General features: G+C 29.7%; 1 protein-coding gene across 1 annotated transcript in view; it reads right to left on the reverse strand.

The window, feature by feature from the left end:
- The window catches only part of LOC143200521 (uncharacterized), a 182831-nt gene that overhangs the window by 126374 nt on the left and 37674 nt on the right, over window positions 1-18783 (reverse strand). Inside the window, exons 3-4 of the mRNA XM_076410960.1 lie at window positions 12751-12948; window positions 5277-5597 (exon numbers count right to left, since the gene is read on the reverse strand). Of these exons, the coding sequence (XP_076267075.1) occupies window positions 5277-5597; window positions 12751-12948 (519 nt within the window). The remainder of the gene's footprint in view (window positions 1-5276; window positions 5598-12750; window positions 12949-18783) is intronic.

Here is an 18783-nt window from a genome sequence, read left to right on the forward strand (position 1 = left end):
TTTTGACTAATTGGAATATATATAGGAACACTTTTATTTTATGTAAATAAACCTAAAACGAAATTTAACAGTTAGGTTAGGCTGTATAACAGTTGTTACATTTTCACCAACATTCTCTTCGTGTATATTATTGGAAAATATAATATTCTGCTGATATTAATAAAGGATTCTCCAGATAAAATATGACAAAAACTGCGAATTGTAAGGCTTCCAACGAAGAATTATATATATATATATATATATATATATATATATATATATATATATATATATATATGCATATAAATATATATATATATATATATATACTAACATTAGCTGTGCCAACTTTCTAGATTTTCTAGTGTCTTATTAAACATTCTACTATTGGCCTTTGAAATGTTGTGAACATTGCAGGCGAATGAACAACGTGTTGACTATATCAAACGGCATCCTTATTCAGTCTAATTGCTGCTGAGAGATGTTCATTCTGAATCATATTTTAAACTCCTGGCTAGAAACAATCACAAATATTCTTCCCCAGGGCAGAATTCGGACCCTCGACGTTCTTGGCATCGAAACTAGCGGTCAAACCACTTAGCCGCGTCACTACCTAGTTGCTATTTGTAACAGTAATTAGAACAGTACGTAAATTGTTACAAAACTATTAATGTTGCTCCAAGCAATATTTTACTCCATATAAAAGAGGCTGTGAAGACCGTATTCGTTTCATTAATTAAAAGCAACAAGAACCTTATCAGGAAAAAGATATCTTATTCCATACTGATTAAAAATGAGCATTCTGATGTTCCTTAATGAAACATGCTTTTTAAAATATATAAATTTAGAACAGTACTCCAACAACTGTAGGTGTGGATGACTGAATCAAGATTTAGTAATCGTTGGCAGTAAAATAACTTAATGATAAGCTACTCCAATACCTGTGTAGATATTTTTAAACTTTACAACACGGTTTCACGGTTAGAGAATTGTCTGACAAAAGACTAGTGAAAATCTTGTTTAAATAAAGTAAATACAATTATACGCTTAATCAAACTAGGAACATCACTACTGCTACATCATCAAGCTATATCTAAAATTTAATGAAATATTCAAGTTAATAATCATTGAAACTTTTCAATTTCACTTTAATTCTAAGTGAAAATATATCCAGATTGGATTTTTTTAAATACTTAGACATAATATTAGGAGCTCGCATAGGATCTGATCATTTTGTCGGTTCAACGCGAATTTATTGAAAAAAAAATGATAAAGTATACATCACTTAAGGTTTTTTACATCTTTCTGACAATATGGCGATACAATCTCAAAAAAACAATATTAGTTTGACATCGATCCAATCATAGATCAATTTTCGCCATGCTACATCAATCTGATACAGTGGTAATCAGAAAGCGCTATATTTATCTAGATTCTAGTACCCTAGATTCAATAGATCTTCTCATTCAAGCTGCAATAATGTATCTTTCTCAAATCTTGCAACCTGTTACCAAGCGTTGTTATGTAAGACGATTGTAGCGTCTGTTATACGCTTTGCTGTCTTTTTTCCTACAATACATGGTTCAATTTACACAATCAACATCAGTTTCATTTAGTTTTCACAACTTGTTACACTTTTGCACTACTCCTCGCCAGTCCCACCATACACAGCAAGACATTATGGCCATGAATATTCTTCTTCTGTGTCGATGTGGTTGGCCCTCTGGAATAAACTTTTGATTTCTTGCACTTAGTGGTAATAGATCGACTCTTCATCGCCAGTCATAATACAACACGGAAAACTGTTATGTTTATGACTGACAAGCAATGAAACCCTGATGTAACACGAGGAATAGGATATTCAGTAATTAGTAGCCATTTTCTCTCTTTTTCATTACTTCTCATAGGATGTAAATGCCCGGAAATAGTTGATTCATTAATTGTTAAATTGTCTGAAGATTCCTTGAGAGATGAAGCAAAGTTTCCATCCAACAAGGCTTGCCATTAATTGTCTTGAAACTTCTTTGGAACCCCAGATCATGTATCATCACTGATATCAGAATTGAAAGTTTTAAATTGTTGAGACGAAATCCAACAATTTGAGCCTTTCAAAATCATAAGTTTCTAGATGTTTTTAATGAGCTTCGACAGTAGATTTCTTCACATTAAACAATGAAAGTAACGAATGTCGAAAATAACACATGGGCTGAGAAGTCCCCAACCTAACATATAGATGGTACTAGGTTTATTACATTCATCTCTTTTCAGTCAGTACTAACCGTCAAAAGAAAGCTGTTAAAATTCCATGATATTCTACTGATAAGTTTGTGAATTATTGTGCTAAAAGTAACACTACTTTTGTTATTTACAAAACAATGGATCAAAAACAATTTAGTTTTTTAATTTTACGCTGCTTTTTGATTGGAAAATATACCGTTCAAGCGAAGCAATAACTTGAAAAGTGTTATCATGACCCCGCTTAATCAGATACAACAACATATGTTTCGTCGATACGTGACAATGGATGAAACATGGATCCATCACTTCACGCCGGAATCAAAACGATCATCATCTGAGTGGACAGCAACTGGTGATAGGCCTATTTTGAAGCAAAAGATAAATCGCTGTAGAAAAGTGATATTGAAATATTAGCCCTGCACTGGAATGGTTGTGTGGTTCTTGATGAAGATTATGTTGATGAATAAAGTCAATTTTAAACAAAAATAACTGCGTTTTCTTTATTATGCTTGGGATGGTTCGGCCCATGTGTTAACAATATACATCTGTCTAGCCTAAGCAGCTTAATGATGTTCGATAATTAAAACACTTTTATTTTATGTAGATAAACCAAAAATAAAATTTAACAGTTAGGTTAGGCCGTATAACAGTTGTTACATTATCAGCAACAAATATCGCTGACCAAAATACAACCAAACAGTAAATTAATAATACTAATTTTACGTTCTTTTAATATATTATTTTACATCTTTAAAAACTAATTAAAAATTGACTCAAATTAAGTAAATCTAAAAATATACATATATTTCGGTAAATAACTTGTATCCCATATTATTCAAAAAAGGCACCTGTTATCTCGTTCCGTGGCCGTATCGATTTATAAAACCAATTTAACGGAATTTTATTAAATATTTCATATAAGGCAAACGTCTACCTGCCAATAATTAAACGTGAAGATAAAATCCGGTTTATTTAATAATTATTTCATCGATAGCTCTCTTCGGACGTTTGCCCCCGTGGGATGAGCGCTTTAAATAATAATCTGCTCTTTCCAACCGTTGCGCGCTGCCTCCTTGGAGCGTACACGTGGAGAAATATTTGGCGAAGAATAAGTTCTAGGTCACAGTGTAACCAATATAATTAGCATCTCAACAATATATAAGCGCGATAAGTAAATATAACCGGTTTTGTCTACAGAAATGAATAGGATTTATCTCACCCTTCACGAATTATTTTGTCTGGAATAAGCAAGTGTAAAAAATCTCCTCGAAATTATAACAAACTTCATTTTAGATATAATTATTATTTATTAAATGTAAGCCTAATTAAAGTGTTAGACAAAAAATAAATTAAACTATATAGATATAAAAATAAAGAATAAATCTCTTCAAATCAAATATTATATTTGTATATTGTTATCAATTACGCGTTCACAAAATATTTAAATATTTTTGAGACAAAGTCTGTCGTATATAATTTTACGTATATCATGTTACTTAAAATACATAATTATAATTAGAGTCAAAATACATATATACCAAATAGAGAATTATCAGAATAATATAAAGGAGTAGTGAATAGCAACATCAGCAGCAAATAAGAGAAAAAAATAAAAACCGGCAAAAGCCAACAAAACATATGATGTACAAATATGATCCTTTTTTAAAGTAAACATTGTAAATCACAGTGTTTTAGTTGTTGTTTTAGTCAACACTTCCAGAGTTAATGAAAATGTTGAGAATGGCTCAAAAATATATTGAATATAAATACATGACTGAATTTTCGTTTACTTGACATGCAGAGATCATCTTCCTGAATTGCAGTGTAATATAAAAACTGCTTTAGATGACTATAATGCTATGAGTAACCAGCAATACAGTGTAAAGAGTCAGTAAATCAAATTTAACAATTGGGCCTGATAATGGTTAATTAAACTGAATGAGTGTAAATCTGCCTGTGTTCAAGTACCACAAATAATAGAGAGCAAGAGAACTGGATATTAAATTTTTTAAAAATACACTGGCTATTTCACTCTGTTAACAAACATATCAAACAAATATATAAATATATATATATATATATATATATATATATATATATATATATATATATATTTATATATATATATATATATCTATATATATATATATATATATTTATATATATATATATATATATAATCTCTATTGAGACATGGAAGTAGACGCCAGCCAATACACAATTTCTAGATAATACACAAGAACCAAACCTCTTGAAATAGTGTAATACAGTGTTAATGTAAATTCACGTCAATATTAGTGTAAACAAGTTATAGGAATTTAAGAACTGTGCCTTTATTAAGAAAAAAAAGAGAGAATAAAGAAAAAATAATAGCAATAGATCCAAAATAACAATGTAGGCAAGAGAGTGTAGTTAAAAACGACGATTATTCATTTTCCATTCTAAATAGATAGATAGAAACCAAAAATTGATCTATGTACTTGTTATCGAAATAATTTCTGCACAAAAATATTTTTATTTCGCTATATAAGCAAGTAACATCTTTTGTTTACCCTAAAAAAGGACAATATCACATTTGTACATCTATTAGTCCTAAAAATCCTAAAAAGTTTTCAAATTATTAAATCAAATCGATAACGCTTTTTAAGTACTTCGTATACGTATAACATACGAGAGAAAAATGAACACTGATGCACATACGGTGGTAAAACACAACAAAAACATGTAAGAAAAATGAACAATAAAAAAATAGTTTTAAAATTTGATTAATAAACTTTTCAATTGGTTTTCAATTTTGAAACATTGGTAGTAGTGCCACCTTATCAATTTTTTAGTAAATGGACTGCTTATCACAACGTATTTTCTTTTTTGATTGGCTGATTTGGTTCGGTTCGTATTCTACTACCATATGAGCTTTAGGTCTCAATCTAAACTATGAGAAACCCTGAAGAAAAAAAAAAGACAACAACCAGCATAAAAGCAAACTAACTAAATCACAATATTTTTTTGTGTTTACCCACTAAACGGTCACTATGCAAAAGCTTCAATCCAGTACTTACGCTCAGATTGTTAATTTTATTTTCTAAATCGCTGAACTGATAGTCGAGCGATTTGTAATAAAGCGAGGGCAACGAACTCAAGTAGTAGTTTCTAAAGAAGCTGCTCAGGTAAGACCTGTAGTAGGGCCAGGAGTAGTAGGACCTGGGCCAGTAGTAGTCCAAGCTACTGGGCCAGTAGCTGCTGTAGTAAGAGCTGGGCAAGTAATAGGTTCTGGGCCAGTTATAGTACCAGCGGTAAACCCTGGGGTAGTAGTAGCTGCTGGGGAGACTGAGTGTTGTATAGTAGCTAGATGTTATTGGGTAATTCGAATAGTAGATTCGCTGAAATTGTTAAACAACTAAAATAGGATTTGCTTTTTGGGGCTAACAAGCCTGTAATACCTGTTGATTCGGTAAAAACTATTTATATGGATTATATTACCAAAAATGCTTTAAAACATATAAAATTAAATTCTTCACAGAGATTTTTGCCTTACTACTGAAAAATCATAAAAAAATATGCCCTCGTAATTCATCTTTCAACAATAATATCTGGTTACTAAGGCCCATGTAATATATTTGACAATAAATGATTATAATCATAATAAATTAGAGAATTTTTCGTGGGTAAAAAGGTTTGTGAGTATACTACGAAATGTCTAATCAACCTAAGAAATTCTATGTTGAAAATTCGAAATCTCAAGTTGGATGAAACTATCAAAAAATAACTTAAACAATTGCATTTAAGATAAGTAATGAATATCTATCGTGTATTAGACATAATCTCTTAAGAATATCGCTTGTTTCGATTAATGTCTAGCTCTGAAACATATTTTTACAAACATTCCAACAAATGTCAGCTCCTGGAGAGCCTTCAAAGTATTTCATTAAAAGAAAAAGCTAGCACTGGGTAATGTCATGAAAAAGAAATATATTTTACATCATATAAAAATAAATCATCATAATAAATTAATCGTGAATTAATCATATATGAGAAGAAATATTTAATTAGAATTAAAACAGCAAAATTGCAAGATCAGGTGAATGATGGGTCGATAATCTTCATCGCTGCATCACAATAATATGTCTTCTCAGCGTTAGTACATCCCAAGTTTTTCATGACAACTAAACTTATACCATTCTCATATTAAATTGCTTTATTCGTCGGTTTACCCCATCGAACTTCTGGCTATTATCTAATATCAAAATATAAGTTCATATACATCGTTTTAAAAGAAATAAAACCAAATCAAAAAAGGCTCTAGTGGTTAAACCAGAAATTAACCTCAGCAACTGTTTGGAATATTGTAAATAATATTAACAGAATTGCGTTGTATCCAAGGAGGAATACTTTCTCTTACTATTATTTGATCATAAGAGTATCATAGCTTGTATTATCTTTATGTTTAAAAGCATATTGAACAAGGAATAGTAAATCAGCTTTATAGTCAATACTTGCTATATATATATATATATATATATATATATATATATATATATATATATATATATATATATATATATATATATATATACATATTGTATTATAGTTATGTTTAAAAGCATATTGAAGAAGGAATAGTAAATATAAATATGTATAGGAATATAATATATGTATATATAAATATTATAACATTTTATTAAAACAATAAGAAAAAAATCATTAATAAGTAAATTATTAATAAATTGTTTCATATTTTCTTTTAATAAAAAAATTGCCCCCTCGTTGTTTTTTTTAGAATAAATTAAATAAATCATTAAAAAAATAGATTAATATCAAAGCTAATTTTATTCCTCTGATTTAGATCAATCGAGCTTTTGGCTCTTATTTAATTTCACAAAATACTCCAAGAACATCATTTTGAAAGAATTAAAACCAAATAGGTAAAAGACTGCAGTGGACATGCCAGAAATTGATCTCAATGGTTATTTCAAAAACTGGGAAAGAGGTAATAAGCAACAATAATTCTCTTATTTGATCACAGTAGTATCATACCTTGTATTATATATATTTTTAAAATATATTGAACCATAAAGAGTAAATTTTCTTAGGTTTAGAGATGTATTAAGTCAATGTTACAATTTACATAATAAAGAAAAATATTTTACAAAAATAAAAATACTTATTTAAGTATAAAAATCTCGAATATTAAATATATAAACAAATTTACCAATTAGGAAATAAATTATTATGAAATTCATATTTGTATAATAAACAAATTACCTTTGGACTTCGTAACAAATGAAATAAACTATTACAAAAAATTAAAAATATATATTATTCAAAAATAATATCAGAGCTAATTTTATTTAGAAAATTGTTCAAGGCATAGCTTTCTGCAAAATGCAATTTTATTGCAAACTGTTTATAGGCGATATATTTTCGAACCAAGCTCATATTTCAGAAGTAACAGCTACTGAAACGTTCCAGATTCTTCGCATAGTTTTAACATGGAACATTGGACCATTTACAATCGTAGTAGGCGTCACTAAGCTATTCAAATCGAACGTTTTATATATGCGTATAAATCAAAATGTTTCACGCGAATTTATTAATAAACTTACCGAAAAACAACAGGTATTACGACATATAATAATGACATTCTATATCTAGGACATTAAAATGGATGCAAACAGTTAAATGATTAAGTCGTATTAAATAGTTGCGGCCATTTAAAAGCTGTTACATGTTTGAATGGATTTTATATGGCACAGACATCACAGTGTATTGCATTTTGCACAAAGCTACATCACTTGGTGTATTTTAGGTTAAATATCGCGTACGTACTGATGAAATAATGAGAACGATGATCGGTTTTAGACACGTCAATGATATTAGGTAATGTAATCTTATAAATAAAATAAATTAAATTATTTCATCAACATCGCAGAGAGTAGAGGAGTCTTTAATTACTTCATTGTTATCCTGACTATTTGAAACTGCACATCTTATAAAAATGATAATTTAATGATATTAAAACTATGTTAAAGCGCTTATAATATATCCCAGTACGACTTAAAGTATCTTACTTTAATTACTTAAATTATGACGATAACTACTTATATGTCTGGCCTTAACAGCACTAAATATTGCTAGACGATATCAGACCTTTTTACTGAAAACTTGTCATTATTGATAATAACTTTCTTTAAAAGATTTTGTAATTTGAGCGAGATTTGTATTTTTTACACTTATTTGAGATATTCATCTGTGACAAAACATTAAACTAACTGGTGAACATTTTTATGCGACTATTTTGTATGACTTTCAAATTGTATTATCAAGATTGAGTATCGATGAACTTGATTATTTATAAAAAGCATCATCCTAGAACATTTTAAAAAACTGGTACAACGAATTTAGTTGGTTGTTGGACACATCGATACTGTAAATGATCTTATAAGTATAATACTATGTGACATACAGCGAGGTATTTTTACGTATTAATATGACAAGCATCAACCAAATATCGCATGATCATTTGGTAGTAAAGAAGATTCACGTTATATCCCGCATAATCTAATGAAAACTGGTTCCAAAGCTTAAAAAAGTGCTTTAACCGTCACTGAAAATATTTAAAAAATAATAATTTCAATTTGGATAAAAAATATTAATTTTTACATTACTAGGCCAGAAACATAAGTAGCATAATAAACATAGATCTTCTAGATTCAACAAAAGACACTACTAGCATTATTTAAGATTGGAAATGAGTCTGAAACATAAGCGTTAAATATTATCACTTCGTATTAACATCGCATATTTTTTTCTTTTTCTTCAGTTCGAGTTTCGATGTGGATAAGGACTATTAGCGGAAAATTTTTATTTTATTTAATGAATCTGAAAGCATCTCTAGATAGGACACACTGACCGAAAGGAAACAAGTTGTCGATGATGGTTTAGAAAAAAATGAGAACAAAAAATTAACAAAAATGCATATTTGAACACTAAATATATATTGTAAAAGATGAGGAAAAATTATTATCTCAAGGAAGCTTTAACGTAAAAAAAACTTATATATTATATATTGACACACCCTATACAAGTTTATTGTTAATTTTAACACTTGTTACTATTGTTTACTACAGTATTACAGCTTGCAGCATTAAGTGTAACAGAAACGAAAAAATATATTTCCCTCTTTTTCTTTCTTATTGTTTTGGTTTTAAAAAATATCTACTTTTATACTGAAACCACTTTATTAAATAAAAAAAAATCTGTCATTATATTTCAATCATCTCTAAATGCAAAGTTCTGCTAAGAACTATCAAGGATTACTAATAATTTACTAATGTAATCAAGATACCCAAAAATACACTGCAAAGATAAAGAAAGTGTGAGTACTGACGTTATATAAATTGTGATTTCGGTACATATAATAAAAAAAGTTATAATCAACCGAAAAAGGATGACTTGTAAGTTTAATATCAATATGGCCATAATAGAAAATGATATTATGAAATTGATATACAAAAAAAAACAGGTAAATTTGGAGGTTTCCTATCATGGGACTCAAATACTACAAAGTAATGACTAGAGTTGAACATATTTCACACCAATCACCAATTTGTAAAGAATCCTTTAAAATTAATTCACTGGCCATGAACAATAATGAAATTAACTTCATAAATTAAAAAAATTATGTGTTTCACAATAAATAAAGTTTTTCAACTATCGTATAAAATATAGAGACATAAATGTAATGTTCAGTCAGATCAATATTTACCAATGTTTTTTTTACATTCACTTTCATTATTACAATCAGATACTAATTTTTAACATGGATATTCAATTATCTACCTCAAATAAACTATTATTAATAAATAATTTAGTTGTTTACTATAATATATCGAATATCTACGTATAAATCAATATGTCGTGTTGTAAGTTAAATCAGAGACAAACAAAACAAATACTAAATGTTTCGTGTGTCTAAGGTAATTTAGAATATCTAGTAATGATAAATAAATGATTAGTTCAATATTGGTTTTTAATTCCGATTTTTTTTGAGGATATTGGAAATATGTCTAGATTAATATCGATAAATATACAATATTATATTAAATTTCAAATCAAATTTTATTTATCAATATATAATTATTATATATTATTTAGATTCAAATGTTATATTCCTATATTTGTACTTTATATATTTTATAATTTATATTTATAGTTTAAAAGTGAGCTTATATTAGGTGTCAAATTAAGCGGTCAATTAGGCAGTTTTTGCTCTATTATTTTACACATATTCATTAGTTTCTTCTATAAAATTGTGCAAAATTGAAATTAGAATCTTTAAATAATTGTAATATTGATATGACATTAAATTAATTAGAAATATATTTCAGTCGTGTAAGATACTTTAAATAGATTTTACTTATTAAAATATTATAACGTGTTAGTCTGGTTTCAATATAGCGAAAATACAATAATACCAATAAGTAAATAATATTATCATAGAGCCAATTACAAGTTTTTTTATTTTAAGTAAAAAAATCAAAAAAAAGTATATTAAAAAACCATTTAACCAAATTTAACACCCAATATGCTATTTAATATTTTCATGTACTTACATTTTTGTTCATATTTATAAATGTATCTATCAAGTGTCCCAAATATACAAATACATTCACGATTCAAATTTTGATAAAAAAATATGATAGGTCATCATTCGGCTAATAGTTCAAAGTTATTAAAAATTGAATTGAATATATATAAAAGTATATATAAGGATATATATATATATATATATATATATATATATATATATATATATATATATATATATATACAGAATGTTCTCCTTATTGAACAATATTTTTAAAATGATATAAATGAAATAGCTATGGTAATCACATTAATGATTTATATAAATTTAAGGACTTAACTTGTTTTATTAAAAATGGACTATCTAGTAATTTATAGTAATAGTACATGATTGGTGTCACTGTTAGCGTATCATACCTGTACAGGTAAAATACTCAATTTTGGATAATTAAGAAGGGATAATTTTTTAACGATATTCATTTGCTTGTTTGTTTTAATGGCGTTTATATAATAACAATTTACTCTGGAGTGATAAGTTGAATTAGCTTGCAAACAAGCACCATGTTTTTTTATCCTCGTTGCTCATGGACAGAAGAGTTCCGGGCCTATCATATATATGACGCTAGTTTTATTGAAATCACCACTTTTCAGTTAGTACTAACTTTCAAGAGAGAGCTGTTCAAATTTTATGATATTCTACTCATAAATTTATGAGTTGTTGTGCGAAGAGTGACACTACATTTGTTATTCTCAAAACAATGGATCAAAAACAAGTTCATGTTTTAATTTTACACCGCTTCTTGATGGGTAAAAATACCTTTAAAGAGAAGCAATGGCTTGAAAAGTGTTATAAGGACTCCATTTCATCAAAAACAACAATAATTGTTTGGTTTTCTGGCTTCAAACGTAGTCGTAGAGACACCGATGATGCAGAACGCAGTGGCCCAAATAACTAAATGGAGATGGTAACACCAGAAAACATAAGAAAACACAATATCGTTTTGAATGATCGAAAAGTGAAGTTATGCGAGTTACCTAACATTGTAAAGATATCAAAAGGACGTGTTGGTTTTATATTCCATGAGCATTTGACTATGAGAAAGCTCTGTTCAAAGTGGGTGCCGCGTTTGCTCACTGTTGGCTAAAAACAAGAAAGTATGAATGATTATGAGCAGTATTTGGCCATGTTTAAAAATAAAAAACCGGAATTTTTGCGTCGATATGTGACAATAGATGAAACATGAAGCCATCGCTTAACTGCGGAATCAAAACGATCGTCATCTAAGTGGACAACAACTGGTGACAGGCCTATTTTGAGGCAAAAGCTAAATCGTTCTACAAAAGTGGTATTGAAATGTTATAGCTGCGCTGGAATTATTATTTAACTTTTGATGCAGATTACGTTGATGAATAACCAATTTTGAATTAAAAACAAACACATTTTCTTTGTTACGCCCTGGGTTTTTCAGCCCGTGTATTATATATAAAACTTAACAATTTTCTTCTACAAACCCATATTTTCTATCAAAATTAGTATTTGTATGACTTTTGGGACACCATAAATATAATAAATAATGTTTTAAGCTATGACACGTGAAGGTGTATTTGGGTAAATATAAATAATTAAAAACCGACTTCATATAAATGCAACCATAACAATGGTTAATCTAAAAAAATTCAAAAATCGTGTAATTATAGGTTAAAGAGCTGAAGCGCCGATGAAGTGGAAGTAAAGCGGGGTGAATGTAACTGAAGAGAAATAAAACAGTCAAAAATAGAATAAAAAATGTTCAGCAAAATTAAGGTTAAGAGCGAAAACATACATGATGATTTGAAAATAGGAAAATATCCTGCTATATCACGGGCGTCGCTCTATATTGCGGTAACGTGATGTAGCAGCATACGATCGATATAATAAGGACGAAACAAGGTGAAATCGAGACTTACCACAGCGGAATCGGAGTTGAGGTAGCGGTTGGTGGCGGAATAACCAACCCAGGGACGGACTTTGTTTTCGATCCAGTCGTACTCCCGTTGGAGGACTGACGGCCGCGTCGAGTAAACTTTAGGTGGTGTGGACACCACCGTCAACCTTTTGTGCCCCACGTACGGAACGATACGGTCGTAAGAGTGAACGATATGCACCTAAAAAAAAATAAACGTACTTTAATATAAATCTCAATGATGGTCATAAACTCTCTTATCCAATATTATTAAATAGAATTAAATAAAACTTATACAGATCATAGTACAAAGTTTATTGTGAAATAGTACACACAAATATATGTTAACAGTAGTCCAAGATCATGTGTACGACAGACTAGCATCACTTTATAAAAGCTAATATTTTTTTACGGAGGTAGTACATTACTCTTGTAAGAACAATTGAACGTATAGTCTGCGCAAAGAAGCAGTGAACATACATGATCAAGATATTTAACGTATTGCCTTCCACAATTTGTAAGTTCGTTTTGCAATGCTGTTTTAGGGTAAATGATGTGGCTCGGTGAATGGAGGTAAAACGAAGTGAAACAGTGGTGTTTACATTATGTGACCGTTATTTATTGGCTATATAAAAATGTGAAAAATAAAAATGATAAAAACGGATGGCAGCGGTGTTACCTGGAGACGAGGCTTGGGCAGTCGATGGTGGCACGTCTAAACCAAACGAGGGTTGAGCACTGAATGACCGAAATACCCCTCAATAACATCCCAGATAAACGTCTCGGGGTTGCCGCCAGCTATACGTTGTCGGGTTCTAGTTGGTGCTGCTGGCACCCCGCCCGTGTTCAACATCTGGGATTATATTTCCGGGTATTTTGTAGACCGTTATTCCACGATGTAAAATTCGACATGCCTCAAGGTCGCTACAATACTCCCCTGCCAGAATTTTACATAAAATTACTCCAAGCAACAAAAATACAAAAATGTATGAAAAAATATCAAATACAAAAAAATATATATACCAAACAAAATGTGCTGTGTGAAAAGGGCTTTGAAGAATATGGTAAATCGAAATGGTTGTAGTTGGTGCAGTCGCGATCCGATACGGCTGTTGATATCTTCCGGCCCTACAGATACCGTTGCTTCATCGTTGCTTTGGCACTTGAATGTGGTCCATCGACGACGTTAAGAACAAGCTATTTTTCGGACAGGGCTCCCGTGATCGACGCTGTGGGAGGATCGATTGTTCGACGACGTGGTAGCTTATTTTCTTCGACGACGAGACGTTAGCACTTCTGGTACCTCGGCGAAAACCTGACGAGTCTACGGTGACTGCAATCGGTACCTAGCTTTTGGAGCTGCTCTGTGACTAATCCGTAGTCACATACGTTACAGTAATTCAGAAAAGACAAATAACGACGGTATCCGACCGAAGCTGCCCAAAGCCTTTCAAATTAAAATGTCTGCCATTATGACGGAGACGACGAGCGAAGGAAGACATTATGATTTAAACATAGCGCCGCAAAAAATGTTTAGCCGAGACGCTGATGATTAAACAGTGATGTAAAAATATCTATGAGTTCAAAAGTTTGTGAAAGAAAATTTTGACAAAAAAATTTTAAAAAATTAATTAGAAATAATGAAATGAATAGGAATAAAATGAAAAGGGATATTGAAGGTAAAATCTAAAACAAATCAAATAAAAAAATATTTAAAATTTTGAAACAGAAAATATAACGGCCACGTAAAATACACCAGATAAACGTCTCGGGGTTGCCGCCAGCTATTCGTTGTCGGGTTCTAGTTGGTGCTGCTGGCACCCCACCCGTGTTCAACATCTGGAATTATATTTCTGGGTATTTTGTAGACCGTTATTCCACGATGTAAAATTCGACATGCCTCAAGGTCGCTACACTGTCTTATACGTTCGAACACATAACACGTAAACGAATGAGCCTGCAAAAGTCGTTCGGTTATCAAATATCAGCAAAATTCTTCAAAATATTAGTTATAACAACTATATTTTATTATATTATTTATCATTATTACTCTAATTAAAAATGCCGAAGCTAGACAGAACACATTGCCTCCCTACTTTAGTCAAACTTCGAACAGGAACAAGATAGTGGAGGTCCTCTTTTGCCACTAAAATTCCATAGACAGGTAAACATTTTCACTAAAATATTAAGTAACAATAATTAATAATAATATAAATAATAATAAATATTAAGATGCAACGGTTTTTAATGAAAATATTTTTAGCGTGTTGCAGCTGCACTAAATAGTAGTATGGGCACGATCATTAAAATATCTCAAAAATGAAAAATATAATTTTGTATTCACCGAAGGACCGTTTCCCTTATACGAAGCGGGTGACTAATCAAGATCAGCTTGATGTTAGCTTTATCTGAAATCAACTATATGAAATGTATAAAGACAGTGAGTAGTTTTTTCTATATTATCATAATTTAATGTAATTATTTCAGGGAAAGTATGCATAAATAATTTAGAGCTATAAGATATGGAAAACTGTTCGTATTCTGTTAGGTAACATAGAATTTACGAAGAGGTCAAATCGAACTTCCAGATATACTTTTAAAAGAATACAATTTTTAAAGAATATAATAAAATCAAGGAAGACTTATTATTTTAATTTGTATATTTAAATGAGATATGAATATTTCCAAATGGGACATTGAGTCACTCATGGCAAGATGATGAAAAAAACGTTAAGAAAATAAAACATTGGAATAACAATTGATTAGGTATTATTAGTCGTAACATTTATTAATAATTCATTGCAGATATATTTTTCTTGTTGTTATTAAATTTGTTGATTTGATTAGTTAGTAACACCTTTGGTTTGGATGAACTCGATCATATAAATTGAAGAATAAATTGACAAAAGATGAAATCCTGAACAAATGTTGGGTAGATTGGAATTTAAGACCTTAGTTATTCATATTATATGAATTAAAATGTTTGAATACTTTTGGAGTTATGGTAAATGCATTAAGGTAATATAATTCAGTGATTAATTTTATCAGGAATGTATCAGGAAATCAATTAATGTAAATAAAATTAAACAACTATATCCATTGTGGATGTATAATGAACTGTTGTTTAAATTATTCGATAATATATATTTTTTATATGTACTAGAATGTTAAATTAAATTATGTTTGGTAACATTATTTTTGTTTCCTTTCAAAATTTCGGCAAATTTCGAGTTATTAAGCATTTTCTAGTCTCAAATCCATTTGTGGTTCTTGCTAACTGCTATATGTATTTTTTTTTTGGAGCTAGACAGATTCTTCAAATGACTTTTAAATAAGCGCTGTTACTCTATGCACAACTCTATAATTGATAGTGCAGTAAAAAAAATATTTTGTGTTGTCTACCGTTATCTTTATGCTCACTATTACAAAAGACTTTCGACTATGCTTTGGAGGGCATCTTGTAACTCTATAAACTGTGTGACTATTTGGGATAGTCCAAATAGCATTGTAAGCCTTAGCTAAAATAACTGCTAAAATGATATCAATCGATGAAAATAGCTAATATCAATGGGAATAGTCAATAATAAGCCTATAGAATATATATATATATATATATATATATATATATATAATAACAGATTGACATTAAAATATGACTGAAGGCAGATATTTCAGTACATGTTTAACATCGCAAATATCAGTGTAAGAACCATTAATATGTAAAATATTTTTTAATTTTTCCACACAATAATCAACTGACAATTAGTTCACTGAAAATCTATTTTTTGTATATACTCTTTTCCACCTTCAGACAGCATTAGAGTATTTCTCTCCCAAATGTTTTTTTAGATTAAGTATAATATAACTGATGTGTGCTAAATCTGGCAAATATAAAAGTTGACCACTATTTTTCAGATATTCAACGCGTTTATGCTAATATGCTGTTTTGTTCTTTGTTTATGTTATCAAAATTAATTTTGCCGCATATTAATGAAAACAATGTAATTATGAATTTACTGCCTGATAAAATCTTAAGCATTCGTGACACAGCTTCACCTCACAATACCAAAAACCTTTAAACCGTTTTTTTTAATATCTGATGTATTGTAAAAAATCAAATTCATTAAACGTTCTATAAAACTACACCAAAATTTAATTCGAATTTAATTTTAACATCGTCAAATATTATTTCAAAATCAGTGATCACATACTGTTTTAACCGACTTCAAAAAAGAGCAGGTTCTATATTCGACTGTATATGTTTTTAATGTTTGTTCGCCGATTTCTTCGTTAATTTCGTTAATTATTCGAAATTGTGTACTTCCGAGGTGGTCCCATTGGAACCGAATCAGAATCTGATGGGGAAAATGTTGAAAATCGAGGGAAAACCTCAAATTTTCTATCTAAAATAATCAGATATTGGTGTATAATGTCAATTAATTGGAGGGAGTACAGTGTAAAATTCAATCAGGTTGCTTTTTAAGCATGTCATATGAGATATTGTAGAAACGTTGTAGACAACTGTTCTATAGTATAATGGTTAGAACGTCGAGCTCACGGTCGGAGGTCGATGATTCCATTCCCAACAGGCCAGCAGCCTTTTTGTTCTCGTTTGATTCGAACCTTTGTCATATCACCTAAACTAGGTAGCGAACCCCCGGGGCCTTATATAAGAGTTCCTTATTTTCAATCACTGTCTCTTTTCCTATTTTTACTCATAACGGTCATACTTTTACTTGGGCTCTCCATTGTAATACTTAATAAAATAACTCCTTAGTTTATTGAGTAAATCTCTAATACTAAAAAGAAAAAAATTATATATTTTTAACAAAATATTGAACCGACCAAAAAAGAAATAAGGAACTCAGTAAAATGTATAAAATAATCAAACCTACTCTTTTAACACAAAAAAAATGTTTTAAAATAAAATATGTACATAGTAAACGTAATAACTAAATAAAATAAATAGAAGCTTTATTTAACCTATCTACTACACACATTTTATATTCTACAATATACAAACAATTTAGCTTAATACCTACCTAAACCTTTTTATTTATTTACAATATTATTTTAACTACTAATAACAACTGGGACTAAAATTATATCAAATGTATTGGCTCATTGGGCGCAAATCCAAGTTATCATTAGATAACAAGGTATTGCTGTATGAGTCTATACTCAAGCCCATTTGGACATATGGAATTTAACTATGGAGTACCGCTAGCAAATCTAATATATCCATCATTCAACGGTTCCAAAATAAGGTGTTGCGTGCCATTGTTGACGCTCCGTACTATATTTCAAATAAAGTGATACAACGCGATATTCCTCTAGAACCTATAACGAGTGTAATCCAACGTGTTTGTGTGAAGTACTTCGAAAGAGTGTCAGTTCATCCCAATGTACTCGCTAATCAGCTAAATATGCGACGTGATAGTGAAGTGCGTAGACTAAAACGTTTAACACCACCTGATCTGATTACTGGACATATGTAGAGTTTAGAATAAGCATTAGAATAAGACTAATTAATTAAGATCATATTTTATACAGAAGATTGCTTAATGAAGTGATTTTCTACATGCCATGTATATATAATATAAACAGAAGAAATACTTATTGCCAATAGGGCAGATTGTGGACTCACGAAGAGTAATAAACAAAAACTACTAATAACTGATAAGTTTGAAGTCGGTGCCAAGCCCAAACAATACAAAAATAATAATATAATTTTGTGACATACACAAAATTAAATCACGAACAAAACAAATCTATCTAATTTGTTGCTCGGCATCGACATCAAAGTGATAAGTTGGTTATTTATTTTTTGAAATCGGTTCAATCTTTTGTTAAAAATATTTTTATTATCAATCATAAATATAGCGATGAGAGTCATATTTTAAAACTGAAAACGGAGTATAAGTTCTATATATTTGCAATAAGAAACATTTGCATAAATATTTGTATTGTGTCCTTATTACCTTATTTAGGGAAATAATGAAAAACGCCATTAGACTCTAATTTTTTCATATTTCTA

The sequence above is a fragment of the Rhynchophorus ferrugineus genome, unplaced genomic scaffold, assembly GCF_030347505.1.
Source record: "Rhynchophorus ferrugineus isolate W39M unplaced genomic scaffold, kcgeb_rfMv2 rfM8, whole genome shotgun sequence".
In the NCBI taxonomy this organism is placed as follows: domain Eukaryota; kingdom Metazoa; phylum Arthropoda; class Insecta; order Coleoptera; family Curculionidae; genus Rhynchophorus; species Rhynchophorus ferrugineus.